This window comes from Falco naumanni, chromosome 8, assembly GCF_017639655.2.
Source record: "Falco naumanni isolate bFalNau1 chromosome 8, bFalNau1.pat, whole genome shotgun sequence".
Lineage (NCBI taxonomy): Eukaryota > Metazoa > Chordata > Aves > Falconiformes > Falconidae > Falco > Falco naumanni.
In genome coordinates, this window is record NC_054061.1 from 21,892,237 (window position 1) to 21,913,636 (window position 21,400).

The 21,400-nt window shown below is 38.2% G+C and overlaps 1 protein-coding gene across 5 annotated transcripts in view; it reads right to left on the reverse strand.

Moving 5' to 3' along the window:
- The window catches only part of TANC1 (tetratricopeptide repeat, ankyrin repeat and coiled-coil containing 1), a 95,465-nt gene that overhangs the window by 5,056 nt on the left and 69,009 nt on the right, over positions 1–21,400 (reverse strand). For all 5 annotated transcript variants that reach the window (XM_040604342.1, XM_040604343.1, XM_040604340.1 and 2 more), the window contains 14 exons: positions 20,884–21,115; positions 19,491–19,657; positions 16,848–17,455; positions 15,401–15,509; positions 15,061–15,183; positions 13,936–14,172; positions 13,104–13,289; positions 11,066–11,144; positions 7,455–7,588; positions 6,813–6,936; positions 6,514–6,689; positions 3,840–3,972; positions 2,889–2,980; positions 578–724 (listed from right to left, as the gene is read on the reverse strand). In XM_040604342.1, coding sequence (XP_040460276.1) covers positions 578–724; positions 2,889–2,980; positions 3,840–3,972; positions 6,514–6,689; positions 6,813–6,936; positions 7,455–7,588; positions 11,066–11,144; positions 13,104–13,289; positions 13,936–14,172; positions 15,061–15,183; positions 15,401–15,509; positions 16,848–17,455; positions 19,491–19,657; positions 20,884–21,115 — 2,547 coding nt within the window. The remainder of the gene's footprint in view (positions 1–577; positions 725–2,888; positions 2,981–3,839; positions 3,973–6,513; positions 6,690–6,812; positions 6,937–7,454; positions 7,589–11,065; positions 11,145–13,103; positions 13,290–13,935; positions 14,173–15,060; positions 15,184–15,400; positions 15,510–16,847; positions 17,456–19,490; positions 19,658–20,883; positions 21,116–21,400) is intronic.

A 21,400-nucleotide genomic window follows, 5' to 3' on the forward strand; every position in this document is an offset into this window, starting at 1 on the left:
CATTATAACTGTTATTGTCGTTGTTATTATTGTTCTTTCATTTTTATTCTACTTCAGTTATTAAGTTGTTCTTATCTCAACCCTCGAGTTTTACGTTCCAACTCTCCTCCCCATCCCTCAGGGTGAGGGGGGAGTGAGCGAGTGGCTGCCTGGTACTTAATGACCAGCCGGAGTTAAACCGTGACAACCAGGCATCTGATGCACGGGTGAAGGAACCAAGAAACAACCAGCACATGCGATACAGCCGCAGTAGTTGGTTATGCTGTATAATAAACAAAGGGTACTGGTGCCATTTTCCATTCAGTCCTTTAAAAGTACCAAAACCATCCAGCAGTTCATCATTCCAAAATAACTGGATTACATAAGAACAACTGTAATGGATCCCCCACAGCAACATGTCCTCATCTTATGAACTGTCCCGACTTGTTGCCACAACAAAATCCCAAACCGGAGTAACAGTGAAAAGGATTCTAAAATAGCAAAAATCAATGTCTAAGTACAAACTCAGTAATGCAGTAGAACAGAATTCCAAGATTCCCAGTGTCAGAGAGGCAACAGATTAACAGCAAGAGCTTACATTTGTTTTTCGTCGACATCGTGATAAATTTAGGTATAATGAAACTTTCAGCTCATTGAATGCTTTCATTTCTTCTCCAAATCCTTCCCTGGGAAACTTCCTCAAAGCATACTGATAGCGCTGTGCTGCTTCCTTCATCTTGCCTTTCTATAAATTCAGGGAACAAGAGGCTTTTCACAAACTCTTAATATTGCAATACTGTTGCAAAAAAGCACATTTATATTTGACATCTACCAACAGGTGCTCTTCAAGTGGAAAACAGAGCCAGATATTTTTTTTTTTAAAATTAAACATACACAGTATGAGTTAGGCTTACACACAGATGCAACGGGTGAACTTGCATGTTAACTAGAGTTCGTGTGTTTCTAAACTCATAGCTTTAATGGTATTTCATCAGGATAGTATCTGCGTTAATACTATACTTTGTACCAGAAATACCCATGTATGTACAACTCTATTTTAAAACACGGCAATCAAATATCTAGTGATGTAGTTGATTAAAACTAGGGCCTAGATGCTTTAGTAGGACATATCCTGTATCAGGGATGGTGCAGAACAAGCTCTGGCAACGTAAGGGGCTGGATGGAAAGAGGAAGAAGTTCAGCATGTACACCACCGCACACACACCTGCAGCCCGGCCGCTGCCTCAGCTGTCACTACCTGCGTGACTGAGTCTATGAATCTGAAGCAGTCAAAGGTCACTCTCCTACTGCTTAACAGAGGTTGGATAGGAGAGCAAACCTGTCCCTTGGGACCGCCCGAGTGACCTGCCTTTGCACTGGAAATATTCAGACTCTCCATAATAAACGGAAGATTTCAGACAGTTTTCCTACAAACACTGAAATCCTCCTAGTATGGTAAGAAAGGCAAATCTTGCAGTTGACAGATGAAGAAATTTTTTTCTTTATGGATATTTTAACAAGTTAATTTCTTTTCATAAACATTGGGTGTTTTTTATTTAATTCATCTTAATACTCAAAGTGATTAAAATAAAATTTACTGTTAGCAAGGAAAATATTTAAGGTTTATCTTATTTTATTCAGCTGGAGAGCTGCAAAGTACTTACTGCATATTGTGAGCATGCTCAAATATGTGCTACTCTGCAAAACAACGGTTCATTTAAAACACTCAAAAGTATATTGGAAAAAGCTTAATGAACTGACTTATCATAGCTCTAACAAGTCCATTCAAATTACTATAATAAAATTAAGCACCCTAAAAATAGATACCAGCAGGGAATTTAACCCCTTGTAGCAAATTGTGACACATATTAGTTCCAAGTCCTGCTGTATTACTCTGTGGTCTCAAAGTCCAGGCAAGGTTCACCTGCAACTTGAGAAGAAACTGAAGAAAATGAACTGGTGCTGGCGACACGGTGGCACCTTCTTCCTGAGCCATAAATGAGTGGCATTCAATGCACTGCTAGAGAAGTGGGACATAAAAGAGGCTTCCCAGGAATGACAGGACTGCCTTTGTAGTGTAAAATCCATCACCCTTTATGCTGAAAGATGTCCCATGCTTAAAGGTACCTGCTTGGATATAAAGCTCCAAACCCATTTCAGGATCAATGAACTTACAAATTATCTGGATGTATATGTAAGACTGCTACATGGGGTTGGAAGCAGCTAAGCAGGTCCAACCCTCATTCATGATGGCGAAGTCTCAAGGGTGTCTCTTCTTTACTGTGCAAAGCTATTTGATACAGAACAAGTATCTGCCACCTTATCTCCCATATTTGAAGGCTCTTATTAAAAACCCCTACAAATTACAAGTCTTCTAGCTAGAACAGACCTTAAATGCTGCGCCAGTGAAATAACACAGGTGTTTATACCAGTTTACAAAAATAATTCCAGTCCCTCTTCTGAGCAACGTATCACCACTAGGTAAAAAGACTGTATCAAAAAAGCTGTCACCTTCCTCACTACACATTTAAATAGCATACAAAAGAATATTATCCCTGAGGAAAAGGATATGCCTAAATGTCACTTGATTCCACAAGGCACTTTCAAATGAGCACCTTACATTCCAAGTTGCTCTTACGAAGCAACTGACTGCTACAAACGCTCCCAGAGCACCTTGCTCAACAGAAAGAAAATGTACTTCTCTATCTTTAAATTTTCATTTATTTTACACAGGATTTTTCAATGATTCTTTCCCAGGGTTCTCAAGATTTCTTGGTCTCATTCTCAACATGAGAGGATGTGCAAGTACACACCTCGCTTGAACAGAAAAGGAGGTGTAAAGAGGTATTAATCGATCTTCAGACAGAAGTCCAATGTTCTGCTACCAGAAAAAAAAAAAATCTACCTACTTTGTACAGCATATTTCCTTCTTCCATCAGTTTCTGTAGCAGAATAAGAAGGATATCTGGTTTTGAGGTGGCCATTGCCCATGCTGCATTTCCTGCAAGTTAAAATTTAAGGATCTGTGACAAAAGGGAAGAAAGTGTGTTTCTGATATCTATTAACACTAGAAAGGCTAGTCCTATTTCAGTAGATATTCCACCTGCATGGAATTATAATTATTAGCAGCAGTGTGTGCACATGTATTTAAAATATGTATATACCCATACCTGTGCCCTGCTGCCCCCACATAGATAGCATCCAGATATTAAAAGGTCCAGTTCGTTTCACCCCTGGTCAAAAGCCACTATAGGACAGTATGAAAGTCATGGTAAAATTCAGGCCCAAGCAAGGATCTATATTTGATCATACTTAGTAACTAAATAATAATAAATGATGATTTATAGTTAACAGTAATTACCATGTACACACCTGCACCATCTACTTGCCTACTGATAATAGAGCATTTGGACATATATTTTTTGCCCACCCTTTGCAAAACCTTGATTCTACAATTTATTAGAAGAACATTATTAAAACTTAAAACTTCTTAATCTAGATCATTGATAGTGTCAGAATTAAGCATCACTAATAGCATAATAATAATTTTATTGTTTAAGTATATCTTGATAGAGTAACTGCATAAAGAATGACTCCTCCAGACCTCCTCATCAACATACACTGGAGAAAGGAAAAGAATAAAATTACTTGCATTTCCTCACTTCTGAAGTGAGTCTTGAGAGTCTGCCTTTAAAAGAAAAATTGATTTCTCTTGAGCAGGCATCTGCAAACGTACAACCTGCAAAAACCTAGAGTGCATTTCAAGATTCACTTATTTAATCTATTTTACAGAAATTACAGTAATTCTAGCAAAGTAAATATTCAGTTCTTTCTCCCGAGTATAGGATAGTTTTACTCACCTAGTTTAGCTCCTTTTCTGAGTAGCATAACCACTACTGCCGTATTACGACATCCTATAGCTCTGTCCAGTGGCCGCATGCCGCTGTGGTCGACATGCTCAATCATCGCTCCTTTTTCTACCAAATACTGCACCTGTGAAAAGACACAAGATCAGCCTCGTAACATTCTTTCTGGCAGAAGAGGCAGAACAGTGAAATCTTTAAGCTACTGCCTAATCTTCCTTGAAGTATACTGAATATACACTCCAGTGTATGCTAAAGCCGCTTTAAATCCATTGAACTGCATCCACTGAAGACAACACAGTGTGGAAACACCATCAAACTGCACCAAAGGGCTGCAGCGCCCTTTGTATTCAAATATACAAACACACCCCCCAAATTCCTGGAAGTACCTGTGTCAAAAAGCACTAAGCCCAACATGTTATGCTTGTTCCCTCCGCTGTTCACGTCCTGCCTGCCCGTACACAGACACAGCAACTGAAGCGTAGGGGCAGCGGGCCTTGGGGAGCGCCCAGCCGCAGCGCATGCCCCGCACCTTCAGCTTCAGCTGTGCCGTACGGCAGCAGTGCCAGCACATGCTCCCAGTATGGTGCACAATGCCACAGACACGCAGTGAACAGAAAACACACGGACTCCTAAGTGCGTAATGTCAGATTTTACAATGTTCTCATAAACAGTGAAAATACAACTTACGGTTCTTGTTCTATACAAAGAAAACCACATTTTTTTTTAATTTTATTCATTTCTTAACCATTTGTTACAGCAGTCTAACACTGTAGTTTGACATAAATGCAGCGAATGTAAAATGCAGCAAGTACAAATAAGAAAGTTTAAGAAAGCAAAATAAGCCTGCCAGACACCGCCAGCTTCCACCAAGCATTCGTCAAGCATCCAGAAAATGGAGTAATTCTAGTAATTGTCCATCAGCAACACTAATCAGAAGCGCAATATCTAGGAAATGACAGCAATGGCAGGTTTGATGTAAACAACAGTTCTTTCACATATCCACTGCTTGCCCAAATGCATCTGTAATTACTGTTGTATTAACAATAGGGAGATATCAACATCCCTTCCCACTAACAGGCCCCCAAGACTCAAAGCTGCTGGCCTGCTGACTGATCCCCAAATTCCCATTATTTCACCTCTGTTGCTCCGGCACAAGGGTCAGGCTGTTCAGCCATCTGAACCGTGGATGTGGCCAGTCTGCCAGGTGAACCGGCAGCCTGTACAACTCGGATGCAATAACCTACAGAAAGTATGTACAGGAGCCTGGGCATCCCCTCGCTCCCCAGCAGGAAAGTCCCTCTTCAGGTACCTGGTGTTACTACGAACACTCGCAGCAGCAGGAATAGCTCCGTGATGTGACTTCTGAAACCTGCTAAAGCCAGTACAGGATCTAAGGGCTTATTTACAATTTCAAGTTAATTCTGACGAAGGCCGAATGGGACTTACAGTGCTATAGCAAGTTATGCTGCATGGCTGTATTTTCATTCAAGAACTGCTGTTTTATGCAAACTCTAGAAATAAAGACACTAGCAAGTTTGAGAGGCTGCATATGCTGTTCTTTCTAGCTTCCTGCTAACTCCTGGATCTGTTTATAGTGCATGCAGACTTGAGCATGCCCTTCCATGCAGTCTGTGGAAACTGCATTCCTATCTGGCCAGGCTTCTGAATTGTGCTTAATTACTGAGTTTTGAAGCATGAGAACAAAGATATACAACCACTTCAAAAACCTGTGACTTTAAAGAGAGATGATTCTAAATCACAGACATATTATTGTATACTTTTGATCTCAGTGACAGGCACGGTCCATTTCAGATTCAGAAAAACTTCACTTAAAATGCCTTAAATTCTTGTACTGTTTTACTTATTACAGGGGGAGAAGGCAGTATGTGAGAAAGGAGCAGAACCGAAAAAGGAACTTCACTTGTATTTCTGAAATGACCTGTGGAACAAACTGAGAAAAACTGAATTTACACCTCAGGTCTCGTATTTTCCACATACATAGACTGGAGAGTAACACCGAGATGGGCTCGGTGCCACCTTCACAAGATGAAAAGCTTAAGGATTTCTCACAGTTCTCTCCCTGTCATGCAAAGCATGTAAGATAACTATCAAAGACAAATAATGGTGCCTTATAATGGAGAAGAAAAATCTTTCTGCATTTCATCTATTCTAGCAATATTATTCTTCTTCCTACATCTCTCACTTGGTGTCTCTGTTCCACTAAGACACCCAACTGACAAGGACCATGTCAGATTACCTTGACAGGTCTGCAGAAAAACGATATTTTCCTTTCATGTGCCACAGGGTTTTTTGGGTTTTTTTTCCTCCCCAATTCCAGTTCATCCAACACAGAAATTGTAAACGCTACTTTTTCTTGAGATTTACAACACTCATGATGAAGTACAACAGCATGCTGTAAAATGTAACAGCATAATGCTGGACTTCTATCACAACCACCTTGGTACTAAAACCTTACCTAGAAAATGCTTTTCCAAGTAAACACATTCCAAGTAAAAGCTGCGGTCAAGATGCTAGCAGCGTAAGAGAATTTTGAAAGGCTGCTTCCTCATACTTTTCTATTTTGTTTGGCAGTATTTTTTCTAACCTTTGTTTTGCATTATGAGAATTCAATACATGCGTAGCATTTCTACTTGTTGGTTCTACTTACAATATCAGCATCTCCATAAAAAGCTGCCAGGTCTAGGGGTGTTCGTCCATTTTTGTCTGTCTGATCAGTTGTTGCACCTTTCTCAACTAAATAATGAACCACTTCCCTGTGGCCTTTTAGACATGCCCAGCTCAAAGCTGTCAATCCTTCTTTGTCCAGAGATGAAATGGTTGCACCTGTAAAGCAAAAGTTAACTTTGTTAGGAAGATGTCCTGTTTAATAAACAAAACTACATAACTCACACAGGTGCAGTCTCTGGTACAGCTAGGTGCAACCTTGAACCACTGTTTATTTTCTACCTTCAGAAAGCAGAAATTCCACAGTGCTCAAATGTCCTTCACAAGAAGCCACCATAAGTGGAGTTCGCCCTTGCTTGTCACTTAAATTCACATCAGACCCATGCTCCACTAGAAGTTTAGCAATCTGAAATAGAAAATAGCAAGTTAAAAGTAAATTGGCAGATTTAAATCTTAGCCAGAACAGCTTGAACTTTTAAAGAAGAGGACTAAGGAGTTACTTATAGCAATCATTGAGGAATCCTGCACAGCCCAAGCTAACTGTTTGCAGCTCAGGGCCTTCTCCTGACAGGAGTGGCCAGCATGAGGAAGGCTCCTGACCCTAAGGTCTGCTCTCCATTAATGCAGCAGCAGCACGGAGAATCTGAAATCACCTCTGTTCTTGGTCTAGGAAACAAAGCATTTTAAAGCCCACGTGCTACTTTTCAGGTATATTATGACTAAGGCTGTCATGCAGCTGATGTACTTTCAAATCCTTTGTATCACTTTTAATAACTTAAGAAGTGAGCTTCTGAACACATCCCTTTGAAGGTGACACAAATGCGTATTAGAAAATTTACACTAATTTATTATAGGACTAGAAATGGCAGGAATCAAGGACCGCTTCCCAGAGGAATCCATTTTATTCATGAAGATGTGTCAGACCTGCCAGTGCCCCTGCCGGACTGCACAGAAAAGTGGAGGAATCCCCCTCCTATTAGCTCTCGTCACAACGGCTCCGTGTTCAACAAGTAACTTGCAGACTTCCAGTTTTCCTCTTCCTGCTGCAGCTGTTAGGGCTAAAAGAAAGCATTTTCATCAACATCATCTCTCAGCTGGTTTATCACATCTTTTCGCATATGCACATTATGTGAGAGTTACCAAATCCCCAGTGTTTTCAACTCAGCTGCCCCACAGCTATTTCATAACTATTCTCAGACTCAAATGGATTAGACAGAATCAGGTTAAGTCAATAAGCCAGAGACTTTCTCTGGTAAATAAAGAGATGATTCTTCAAGATAACAACTGTACCATGTGCACAGTTTGTAGGTTAAAAGGAATCATAATGAAAATTTTGGATAAACACACTAGCCTGTTCTAGTTCCATTTTCAATTCACCTCTTTCCATCAGGCCCTTCCCAAAGGTGAAGATGGTAACAGTTCTGGGGTTCAGCAAAGGTAAATCAAGTTCTAGGAAGTACTTTTTACTCAGTCCCTAGTAGTGATGTATTGCCAAATATCAGATATTTAGCTACCTGCAGAAAGTCTGTATTCTTGGACAATTTAGCTTCATTCTGCACTGCTTAAGAATTGTTTCCTCTGTTTCTCATGGTGAAAACCACAGTAAGTTATCAATGAATGGTTCTAGTTCCTGTGTGTTAACCCTGCTCCAGACCTCAGGGACTGCCATACGTTTCCCAGTACACAAGACAGCCACATTCTAGTTCACCTTACGAGTCTTTCTTTGAACTGAACAATGTATGCAATCAACAGAGAGTGCTCTTGACCTATGGCCATAACCTTGCAACTTTTAAACAGATAGATGCTACTATCAGAAGACACCCTTTCAGCCCTGGCTGAAAACACCAGAGTACTGCAACTGCATACACACCTACGCACCCACGTGCTGGATGGAGCAGCCCAACACAATTTCTTAAGATGAAAACTAATGCACATCTATGTTCACAATATGGGGCTTGTGAGAAAGCAGGTAACTGCCACACATTTGGCACTAATACTATGTGATTCTCCTCAGTACCATAATGCTGCAGTGTTGCTGTAAGGCTATACACTTAAACAGCTTGCCACCTTCTCCTATAGCTGGTTATACTGCTTGCTTTTCACTGTGACACTCATGGAGGTTGAAAAAAAAATATATTTTCCCCATCATGATTTTTCCCCTCTTACATTTTACTGTGTGTTTTAAATGGAGCTTGAAATTAAAACTTTTTGTGGCTGTTGTTTGTGTTGGTAGTGTCATCAGTAGTGTTAACACTGTTTAGAAAATGGGTTCACGTACTAACTTCTGCAAAAACCAGCAAAGGACTCATCCCTCCATTTTCTAAATCCTAACAATTTATATTTTCCAATAAGATGTGGGTCAAATTCTGAATTTCTTGTTACTCATTTTTTAGCATTTTCAAACATGATAAAGTGGAATTTTTTTAAATTCCATTGAATGCTGATGATAAATGAAATTACAAACACTGCAGGAAGTAGTTTGGTTTTGTGTTGGGTTTTTTTAAAGAATATCCAACCCATTCACTCTTCATTCACTGGTACTTCATTACGTTACAGTTACTTCAACTATTTAGATCTGAACAACTGGAAAGTAACTGCTACAGATACTAACATTAAAGGCAAAACATACTATCTTGTTCAAAAACTTCACATTTTTTATTCTGTCAGTACCAGCAATTTTAACTCATGGCATAACTAACATTACAGCAACAATATAACTCCCTATACCTTATCCAGGTATAGGACGACTAACCAATTCCTCCAGTCAGTTTAAACAACATCACCACTAAATCCTGCTCAGGAATTCCAACTGTTCTGCTCAAAAGGATCTCCCCTCTGATCAGCCTAATGGTACTCTGCAAAAGTTGACAGCAGCCAAAATGATGTTATTTTCTACCACTTTTACTAGACAGTAAGTAATGCTCCAAATCAGCTAATCTGTATAGAACAGATGAGGCTGGAGAAACATCTCAGAGATGTCTTTAACCTAAGATTGTCTTTTGCAGCCAAGAGAGAGTAACATGGATTTTGGAAAAGGCAAACTAAGGAAATTTAGAGAATTAAACTTAAAACTCTCCCACCCCTACACCTTCTCATGTGTTATGTGACTTTTTTATCTGCTCCACTTTAATTTGCTATTTAACTTGCCTTGAACCTGTACTTCATAGGAACACGGCCTTCATCTACATTAATGTGATAAAATACTGGGAATGGAAATTATGATCTCTAGTCATCCTTCCCTCTAGAAGACTCACAATGCAAAATGCTATTGAAATAGCCTCTGCTATGAGTGGAACCAACTTAGGACTCGAGCAGGTTAACAGCAGCACAAATACATGAACAGAAACAAGCTGTTGCTGAACATATTACTGAATGAACAGGAATGACCTTTAAGGGTGTTCTATGCTGTTTTAAGGTGCGATGGATCTTCCCTTTCCAGAACAGCAACTCACAAAACACGGTCCCTCACTCCATCTGCCTCATACTTCTACGTTTTATCACTATCCAGTTCTGTATCATGATCCCGTTTACAAAATAGACACCACAGAACCATGCAGTACAATGCAAATGTAAGTACACACACACACGCAAACCCGCGAAGATTCCAGCAGCACCTAAGTTAGCATCCTTTCCAGATAAATTTATGTTCAATAATCAGAGTAGTATTTCATGTAATGCTAATCCTGTGGCTACCTTGACTCACTCTACGTGTTTTTCTTGTCCCAAACTTACTACTCTGTATCTCAGAGAGCACAGAAGTGCCACAGGGACTCAGACCTCCACCTCCATCCCAAGTTAGGACTGTATAAGGAAGCATGCACTTAATGAGTAAAGGCTCCCAATACATTAACCAAGAATTTCAATACAAAACATTGACAAGGAAATATTAAAGGAAAATTGATTTAGAAACAGATGTATGTTTTCTGGAATTCATTGGCTTTGCAACAAGAGTTTTGTATATGCATAGGAATAAAGAACATTTGCTCCTCCAGTATGTGAAGAGGCTACTGACAATCATTAAAAGAGACTGCTTTCCCACCTGCTTGTGCAATCTCAACTGTTTAAATGAAATTGAGATGCTACTCATATGGTAAAACAGGGAAACTTTCAGCTGCAGGCTGCACACCTTACAGTCTGTCTTTAAAAAAATATTTGCCATTTCCCTTACATAAAGGCATGTTTTTTCATCCATTGCCTCATTAGAACGAGGCAACTGCCTAGCGTTTCCTGCAAACAAATGAGATTTTTCAAAAAGTTCTCAAACAGATAATCCTATAAAATTCTACACTGAAGCCTGATGCACTTTATTTCCACTGAAAATTTTAAATTTAATTAGAAGTCAGCAATTTACAGTAATCTTAATATAACACGTCAGTACATGACTCTCTACTTACTTATAAACTGCATTTTATTATTAAATCTGGTATTTCCCCTTGACTTCTATCACAGAAAATTAAATTTAAAAAATCAAAATTAAAAACTCTTACTTCTTAAATGAGCAACTCTAATTAGGGAAAATATGCAAAAGGAAATACCTGTTTCTCCCCACAAGTCATCAGTGTCATTGATATCTATTTCATGATCCTTTTCAATTGTTAAGATATAAGAAATGACCTGTCAAAAACAGCAGAGAAGTGGTAGATCAGAAAAACCAGCAGTCACTTGCAAGAAATAGCAACAGATAAAGGGTTTAAAACAATTGAGAGTGCTTCTCTCTCCATGCATATGAATCCAAGAAAATTAATATTGTTTACAATCCATCAGAGTTAGTTCAGTATGATTTTTAGTATAACTTGAAGATGACTGAAAGTTATGAAAAGCAGTTTAAAAAAACAGCCCAGTGCCCTTCTGTTAATTGGTTCACGGTGTTTTGCATGATGATGATTTAATGAGCTCTTGTGTGACCTACATATACCAGAATAATCAAGACAAACAATGCCAAAAATAAAAACAAAGCATCCCAGTTCAGCAAGGAAGCTCCACATTGTCTAAAACAAAGGGGAAAAAACAGAACATTTGCATACACCCTGTAAAATAACAATTCCATTTTTTTTTCATTTTACGTTGTTTAGATCTTAGCTGTTTTCAAAAATTCTTCACAGAATGGTTTAAGCATAAATTGTTACATGCTAATTTTTAAAGTTGAGGTGAGTTATAAATTAAGTTTTTCTGTGTTTTTATTTTATTAAGAAAATTATGTTTTGTAACCACCTGCTAGTGAAAGATTATTAAACTAAAACCTCCTCTAAGGCTGTTTTAAACAGATTTTCTAATGGGGGACACTGTCATAGAGACTGCAGCAACCAGGTGAGGGAGTAAAATCATACTAACAAAAGCTTTGGATGCTACAGGAAAAAGCAAAGGTAGGAAAGGAGAGAGTCTATGAGTATTTTCAGGCTGTATGACAAGTTGTATACGATGTATGGAAAACTCTGTAACCTGAAATGCTGGAATATAATCTATTTAAAATTCGTGAAACACAAGTCTTTTTTTCTAGCTAAGAATTAAGCTTCTTAGTATCCTAAAAATAGAGAAAGATGGACATTTTCAGGTAAGGGTATTTATGATTAACATGACCTATTTTGCTGATATTCAGGAGTTGACTGCTTTCTTTTAATCAGTGATAGTAAATAACTTTTATGAGAGTGACATAATTATGCATAAAAGTTAACCATAGTTCAGAATCCTCAAATTTATACTGACAAGACAGTGATGGCTTATATATATCATATAGTAAATTAACTACACATATACATCTCTTATGTTTGAATCATGTAAACAACTTTAAAGATCAGATTCTTGATCTTACAGCAATTAAAAATAGATTTAAAAGAAGTAAATTTTGAAATGGTTTTACTGAAGACATTTTAAGTTTCTGCTTTTGACATATCGCTTACAATACATTCACAGGAAATTCCATCAGTGTGATCTTTATTCAAGTATCTTTACTTACCAATTACTTTTATATCCAGGTTAGTATTTGCTTTCCCAATGAACAGAAGGCATAGTTGTATCGCCTAAATATCGAAAGCATTTTGCATCTCTTATGTGTTTATTTCTAGCATTCCTTTTACTGAATAATACTGTAATGCTGAGAAACCTTCTTTTATCATATACACGCACACAATCCCAATTTTCTGTCTTAAGTAACATTATGCAGAATTAAGTCTATAACTTGACATGTGCATCAGGTTAAAAAGTTAAGTATGTGCATGTATGTGCAATATATGATTTGTTATACTATGAAAAATAAAATCAACCTGAAGCAGAAACATACCAGGTTGGATCACTGATATAGAATATCATCATTACCACTAAAGATTTAGGACAACTTCCAGGAACAGAGAGGAAAAAGTACACCGAAAGTTACGTATAAACAAATACTGAAGCAAATAATATTATTGGACAATTGACTACAGCATTTAAAACAGCAGCTAAGAATGCCTACTATTTTAAATATCAGCAGTTTCAATAGCACTGCCTTCCAAACCTCTTCTAAAAATAGCTGCAAGCACAGTTGTACAATTCTGATAAATTCAAATAGATTTGGAAATATGTGAAGTACCAACCTACCTGACAGTGTCCCATACTGGAAGCTGCTGTTAGAGCTTGTTGCAGTGCCTGGCCTTTTCTTAGTGAATGTTGTTCTTGGGAAGGAGTTAGCCAAACAACGTTGAGCAAGTACTCAAGGATATCACAATGCCCTCTCAATGCACTGTGGACCAAAGCACACTGGCCTTTCTTGTCTACCCAGTCAGCCTGCATTGGGAAAGAAATTGTTCAGAGTTAAAAAGCCTAGTGAAAGGCCACAGAGAGGAGAAGCTCCTGAGCACTGCAAGACAGCAAATGTCACTCCTGTCTTTGAGAAGGGCAAGAAGGAAGATCTAGGGAATTACAAACTAAACAGCCTCACCTTAGTTGCTGGAAAGGTGATAGAAAAAGTAATCCTGGAAGCCATTTCCAAACACACGAAGGACAAGAAGGTGATTGGGAGTAGTCAGCATGGGTTTACCAAGGGGAAATCATGCTTAACCAACCTGACAGCCTCCTACCACGAGGGGACTGGCTTGGTAGATGAGGGGAGAGCTGTGGATGTTGTCTACCTCAACTTTACTACGGCTTCTGATGTCATCTCTCATAAGACAGTCGTGGATAAGCTGATGAAGTACAGGTTATGTAAGTGCACAGTGAGGTGGATCCAAAATTGGCTGGACAGTCAAAGGGTCATGATGGCACATGGAAAATGCTTCATGGAAGTCTGTGGAGATGTTCTGGACTCCCCCACCACCTTGCTCCAAGTCTACGTGTGTTAATTATATACTTACATAATCCACAACAGTTTTCTTAGCCCTTTGCATGATTTTTTTTTGGCTGCAAACATTGCCATCTTTGTGCATCAGCTTACCTTTGCACCTTTTTTGCACAGCAGTGAAACTATCTTCATGTGACCTGCAGCGGCTGCATAACTAAGTGCTGTCATCCCATTTTCTGAAGTTCCATCAATAGCAGCTCCAAATTCTAGTAAAAGAGTGACCACTTCTTCATGTCCAAGGTGCGACTGGACACACAGCACTGGGGCATTATTTAGTACTTCAGTCCTATAATTCACATTTGCTCCAGCCAAGATCAACAGCCGACTCACCTAAAATATAATTTCAACACAACAATTTTTTCCTCATATTTGTCTGAATTTATTATTATTATGTGACTCTGACATCTTGATTCAGGTACTCACATGTTACTCCCTAATATTGATGCAGACTTTATTGGCAGACATTGATTTTATCACACGTATAGCAATATGAAGGCTTAAAATAATCTGTTAGCAATTTGATTATTGTATTACTGAACAATGTACTCCTGACAGAAGACTCACCTCTCCCCTGAAACTCACTACTCTCTCACCACAATTTCATCTGCGTGACTTGCTGCTACTCTGCAGATTTATGTAACTAGTCCCATTAATACAGAACCAGATTGTATAAAAAGCAATCTCCAAAAAATTATCAGAGCATGCATTTGTGTCCACGTAAATGCAAATTTCCAATCAAAAGGCTTAGCAGTTGGCCAAAATTGCAACTTGTCAACTTGAATTTCCCTATCCATAATCCAGGGATTCAAATAATAGTGCAAAGTTCTGGAATTTTGCACCCTTCCATTCTTACAGTACTTCCCCTTTTGCAATTCCCTTGTTACTTCCCCACAAAAGAAAATACAGCTGATATCTGCCCAGCAGATCAGGTGGTGCATCTGCCCCCCTGAAAATGCATCTACACACTTATCTACGCTACTGCATCAGAATCAGGGTGAAACCCTTTCTCCCATCAAAACTATGAAGGAAAACTGAGATGGGCTTTAACAACAGCTTAAAAAAGTAGGTGAAGGCTCATGATAAAGGAGTTCAGTTACAGATGCATAGTGGTGGCTTTTTTCCTCTAAAGGGTTACATTAATTTCAACATTCATCAACAGAGTTACAGCCACAGCGGCAGATGAAAGCACCAGTTGTACATGAATGCTTATTTTCTTACCTTCACATTGGGTGTATAGATGTTTCTCAGAGAAGCAAGGGCTGCAGACAGTCCATCAGTACTATAACCAATCCACAAGGCTTGAAGATGACTGGAAGAAATTCCAGTTCTTTTACTGAGACCCTAACAGAAACGACATAACAGGAAATCTCTCTATAGGATTAGAAATGCTACTTATATCTATAATTTGTGAGTATAAAGAGAAGTAACAATTTTGTTTGTTAGCACTACCAAGTATTTTGCATAAGCTTCTAACAAAGTAGTAAAGCAACTCAAAGGAGAATCTCTAAGATATATTTAAATGAATAAGTCATAAAACCTATTAAGCTGTAAGCTTTACCTTAAAAATGTGAGCTTTAAGTATATGATGACCAAGTTCCATAGTTTGTTGGCGGTTTAACTTTCCCTCTTGTCGAGAAAACATGAAAGCCAGTAGAGCATGTCCATTCCTAGTAAAAAGGATTAAGAGAGAAATGCTTTCATAACTATACTTCCAGTCAATATCCTAACACATCTGCATGCCTGTTATAATAGCTCAACTTTCTCTGTCAGACTACTGAAACATACCATTACGTCTAAACAAAATTCTTGCCATAATGAAATGACACAAAGAGAAAAAGAGCAAATTTCAAAAGTTGAAACCTACTCCTAATATTTCTCGACTGTCACCTCACAAGCGGCCCACATCAGCACCCACGCAGGTTTGGACACAGATTCCATAGCACCATAGAATACATTTGCATACTTCTCCCCTTATGTCTTGTGAGAGACTGCAGGTACCTTACATAAAACCTAATCCTTCAAGAAGATCTGAATCCTTCTGATATTAGAGATAAAATGTGTATTTAGTAATTCTTCATCTACATTAGTCAGTGGTCAGTATTCTAGGCAACAGTGGAAATGGCATAACCCTGAGACGACAAGGTTATCATATACTATACATTAATCAGACTTTATACTGGAACTGGACAATTAACCATATGCTAATTAGACTATTCATCTGGGGGATGAAATTCTGGGGGCTTCTTGCCCCACCTTCAGAGATTTCTGAACAGAACTTTGAAAAAACAGAAGCTTTAAGTACAACAAGGTAACACTCCACCTTCTGTTAGAGCACCCACGGTAGGGGCCAAACAGTCTGCAACCCTGATAATTCCACCTGCCGAACTGTTCTTGTTAAATCCACTCTAAGAAGTGTTGGGTCAGTGATAATTTCAAATGTCAGCATTTTTTGTTGTTTTGCAAAAACAAAAAAACTAAAACTCTGAAGAATATGAGAAAAATGGAAGACATGGACTGCATGAATGTGAATGTGCTACAGCAGCTTATTGTCTCCAATTTAACTCGTTCATGTCAAGTCAAGGAAGGCGAGATGGAACAAACAATGCCATGAGAATATAATTATAGAATGAAATGTCTTAATATTTTTACATTTAAAAGAGCTCAAATGACCTGTTCTTTTTATTCCTGCACTCTAAATAGACGAAGTTCTGCTGCACGTAGTTGTCAACAATTTTGCTGTATCAATAACACCACAGTACTCTCATTTCTTCACAAAGTTAGCAAAGTTAAATGCAAATCTGCAAGTTCTACAAGGTCAATTATGTATTGTAACCTCTGATACTTCTGGTCAAGCTTATCTCTAAACATATAAAAGTTTTCATTTTGGAAAAAATCAGGCATGCTTGTATTTTAACTTTACTCTTTCCTCTCACCAATTGTTGCAACCAATTATATAAAACATAATTGCAGTTATTTGAACATGATTTACTGCAGGTTTCATTTACCTTGGCTCACATAAGAAGTCTGTATTTTCACCATCTGCTCTCCAAACAAGCCATTCCCTGAAGGAAGGATGGCAGAACATACGTGTTTTGTCACGTCTTTTTATCAGAAAACATGAAAGGGCTTCCATCCTTTGGCTGAAGTCTTCCCATTGTTGTTCACCACTTATTTGGCTTGCATTAATAGCTTGGAAAATCTGTTCATCTGTCATGGGATGTAGGGATGCCAGTGCCACATTTAATATTGGCAGGGCTCGCTCAAAAGCGGAGTTTGTCATGAACTTCATATTGCACTGAAGTAAGTACAGTTCTGATAGAGACACTGGAACAACCTTGTAGCTTGCACTTTTGATTACTAGGTGACCTTTTTGGAAAAGATCCAGAGTGAGTTTCAAATAGAGGTAAGATCCCAGGCTTCTCATGATCAGGTGGTTACTCACTTTCCCAATAATAGCTGCATCAGCTTTTCCATTTAAAGATAGGTTGTTTATAATTTCCTGGCTGTTATTAATTCTGTACTGAATATAAGCATTCAAGTCATCGTGAATTTCTTTGTTGTCTGGAAAATTGTCCAGGGATATTGCGATAAAGGGCAGTGAACTTACTACTTCCTATGAGGGGGAAAGAGAGGAAAAAAAGAAAGAAAACAAACCAAAAACCAAACAAACAAAAACAAAACCACACAGGCATTACAGTATTCCAGCACTTGAAAACTCAACAATGCATCTTTTTGCTATATTTCTGTTCTGTAAAGAGCACCAGACAAATTACAAAGAAATTCAGTATCTCTGCAACAGCTTCACAAATATTGGCCCCTGGTAACAGGTAGAACAATATTTCTACATTGCATCATTTTTCATAGGAAGGTCTCAAATATTTTACTGACAAAGCACAGCAAGGCAGCTGAAGGGGAGGAGCTACAGCAACGATCACTTTAGACTCAAGGGACCATGAAACAGTTCCCAGAATTGGACAGGCCAGGGGAAAGGGGGGAGGTAGAAGGAATGATCAATTAAGAAGGAATGATTTATTAAGAAATACCACAAATGACAAAACAGAAGAGAATCTCCTCATTGTAACATCTTCCCGTAACAATGTGCCAGAAAGGTACCACCCACACATACAAAGTCCCATTTAGTTCAAGGCAGGTACCAGGTATGGCACAGGCACTTCCACAGGTTCACCCAAACACATTTTTATGTTCACGGAACACATTTATGTTTATGTAAATAAAAATCCAAAAGACCTAAGACTTCTTACATAGAGGCATATATCAGAAGTGTTTAACAAACTTTCACAACCTCACAACCTAAAAAAGAACTCTTTATTCCCCTTTAAAGTAGTCACGTGGATTTCAAAAGCTGAAATTTCAGGCCAGTGAAATGTTTTGATCACAGATGCACACTTCTCCTGAGGAGAAACAGTCTCTACTACAGAAATCCCTTGTTAAAAATAAAAATGTAGTTGAGAACTCAACTCTGCAGGCAGTTAAATGTTCAGAGTCCTAGTAGCAAGAAGGCAGATACAGAACAAACTCTCAGAAGGCTGTTCTGAGGCACACCTGCACTTCAACACGGTCAAAACAGACTTACAGCCATCGAGCAGCTGGGGTTGGAAGGGACCTTTAAAGGTCACAGAGTCCAACCCCACCACACATCCAGCTCCACACCACCACTGTCTTGCACCTTGTCAGCTTGGTACACAGAGTAACTCTGGAGTAATCTGCCCAATTCTCTCCAGATATACTCCTGACTGCATTAGGAAACAGCTACTACAGAGCTGGAGTTGGTCCTCCTTCAAGCTGTCTTTAAGAGTGCAAGATGCCTAGTGAAGCAGCAGCGTACGACTGGCAGAGCTGTATCTCAAGCGTTGTTGAAATATATAAAGGGTGCTATCTCAGAGATACGGTAGATGACTAAACCAGACACAGCTGCTTTTTTTCAACTGAAGCTAACTGAAGGCTTTAAACAGCCTGACTAGTGCTGAAAACAAAACCAGAATTTTGTTCAGAACATTACTGCCCAGCGCAGAATGGGAATTCTGTATGTCCTTGCTTGAATGCACTCGGGATACCTGCAAGTATCTCTTAGCTGCTTAATTCTGACAAAATGCTTTAACCAGAAGTTTTGAGGCTGGATTCAGAGAGATGAAGAGATGCAGAGGGATCAAAGGTAATAAGGCCAGAAATCAATCTCATCAACACAGATAGTGGAATTGTGGCTTATCCCTTCCTCAAAAGTGAAAACCCAGAGCATAACACTAGCAGAAATACACTCCAAGAAGTAAACACCAAAGGGAAAATCACTATGGGCTTCTAATTACTTTTATTTTTTTTAAGCTTTCAACCATTCATTTGCCCATTTCACTCTTGAAGGCCAAGGAAACATACTCAGATTTCACGACTTCTTTTATTAGCAATTCTACTAGCCTACTGAGGAAAGAGATTCAAAACAAAAAGGGCCCCTGGTATCATACTTGTGTACTGTAAATAAACATGCAATAACAAAGGAAGGAAAAAAACCCAAGAGACTTTACTTTGAATTCCTCTAAACCCAGTATTTTTCATAATAATGCAGCTGCACCAATATAAAAGATCACTTAGTCTTTGAGGGTAAAAAAAAAAAAAAAGTTAAAAGCTGTTTTTACCTGGAAGTTAGTTCTTATAGTCACAATGAGCTTCAGCCAGGGAGGAAACATACAGATTATGTTTGTGATAAATGAAGAAACTGTGTCACCATAATCAGGTTTATGAAATTCTGCATCATTTAAACCATCTATCAAAATTATATAGTCTTCCTCAGGAATTTTCCGCTCTGAAATACAAAAATTAAAAAAGGAAAGGATGAATGCAAATTCTTCTATTAAGTGCCATATTTTTATCCCCAAGTTTGGAACGTCAAGAAATAAAAAATTACCTTTATGTGCAGCAATACATCTTATAGCATTTAGGAGATTGAAAACAACATTAGGAGATATAAAATAACATCATCATAAACTGATAAAAAGTGGAAAGAATCACTTAAAATAGTGCTTTTTACTGCACTACTACTAGGGATCTATTTCACAACAAATTTAAAAAGTTAAAAGATTGAACAAGGCTGTTAATGTAAGAGATGCAAGGATATGGGAAGAAGGCATACATAGGTTAAGCTATTAGTTAACACTGCTTTTGATTATTTACCTATTTACTTAAAACTTATCCTTTACTGGACTTACCAAACAAAAAAAATTTACAATTTGCAAAAGTCATAAAGGCACTGGTTTACACTTTCAGTTCTGAGGAGAAAAGTTTATTTTGCAACAGCTTAAGAAAACAGCAGTATTCATTTTGAGCACTTGTTAAGGATGAAAATCCCAGTGGTAAACATAAGATTTGCCAATGGATTTCACAGGAATTTTGTTGACTGTCAACAAAATTCAAGAACTGCAAAGCAGTTTTCATAGGAATGACACATGCTCTGTTCACACATAGGCAAATCTCCTCCCCCATCTTGCCAGGTATCAAGTACCTGCTCAAGCTGGCATATACTGTGAAGCCAGCTGTTTTCAAGGAGGAGTTTGATAGCTTTTTTTAAAAAATATGAAAATCATGCTACACGCTTTCTTGGGAAACTGTGATATCAATTTTAAAAGCAAGCAAAGGACACATCCACTTTGCAGGTGTTTAGGCACAGAGAATCACAAAACAGAAGTGTGACAAAACACAAAAGCATCTGAAAACAAAATCCTTTAATGCAAATATGCCACTCTTAGCTTCAAGCCACAAAGTTATCCTTGAGTTTTATGACAAAACAATAAATGTAAAGTTTCCATGACCTTTGATGTATTTTAATATAATTTTATTTAAAACATGAAATAACCGTTCAAAACCTACCTATTATTGTTACAAATAACTACCACAATTAAGGAATCCCTTTCTCTGGAATGCTCTGCTTTATTTATTTCTCTTAGAGCATTAAAATACATATTCTTAGATCTTTTCCCCACACTTTTGATGCAGTTTACATTCAGTTTCCAAGTCACTTCCTGCTTAACCTACCTTTCCTGAGGTTTGAAAGTGGTTCCAACACTCCCCTTTTAAAAGCTGCTGCTGGATCTTGCACACAAGATCTCAGGCTAAGCATGCTTTGTAAGTGAGGCTCTTTTATTAGAAGATCTCTGTATGCTGTTAATTGATTTGAACGACAAAGTAAAGCTGCAATACTGTGCACAAATTCTGGAACAAGACACGTGTATGTGTTGTCAGCTTGACAGTAGTGATAAGCAACGACCTGGAGAATTAAAAAAAAAAAAAAAGAGTCCAATTTTGATAAAATGTTACTAAATTTCTCTTTCAAGTATAAAACACTTTTTAGTGTTAGAATAATAATCTAACTCTGCAACTGGTCTCAGATGGCCTGTGTCAGAGACACAGAATAGAAGCCTATAAATATATTTTGACCTTGTAGGGCATGCAAAGAGGAAAAGACATCAAAATGTCAGATTCTGGCAGCAAAACACAGTAATCTGAGTTCATGCCATTTGGATACAGTGGGTAAACAGCTAAGTAACCAAGT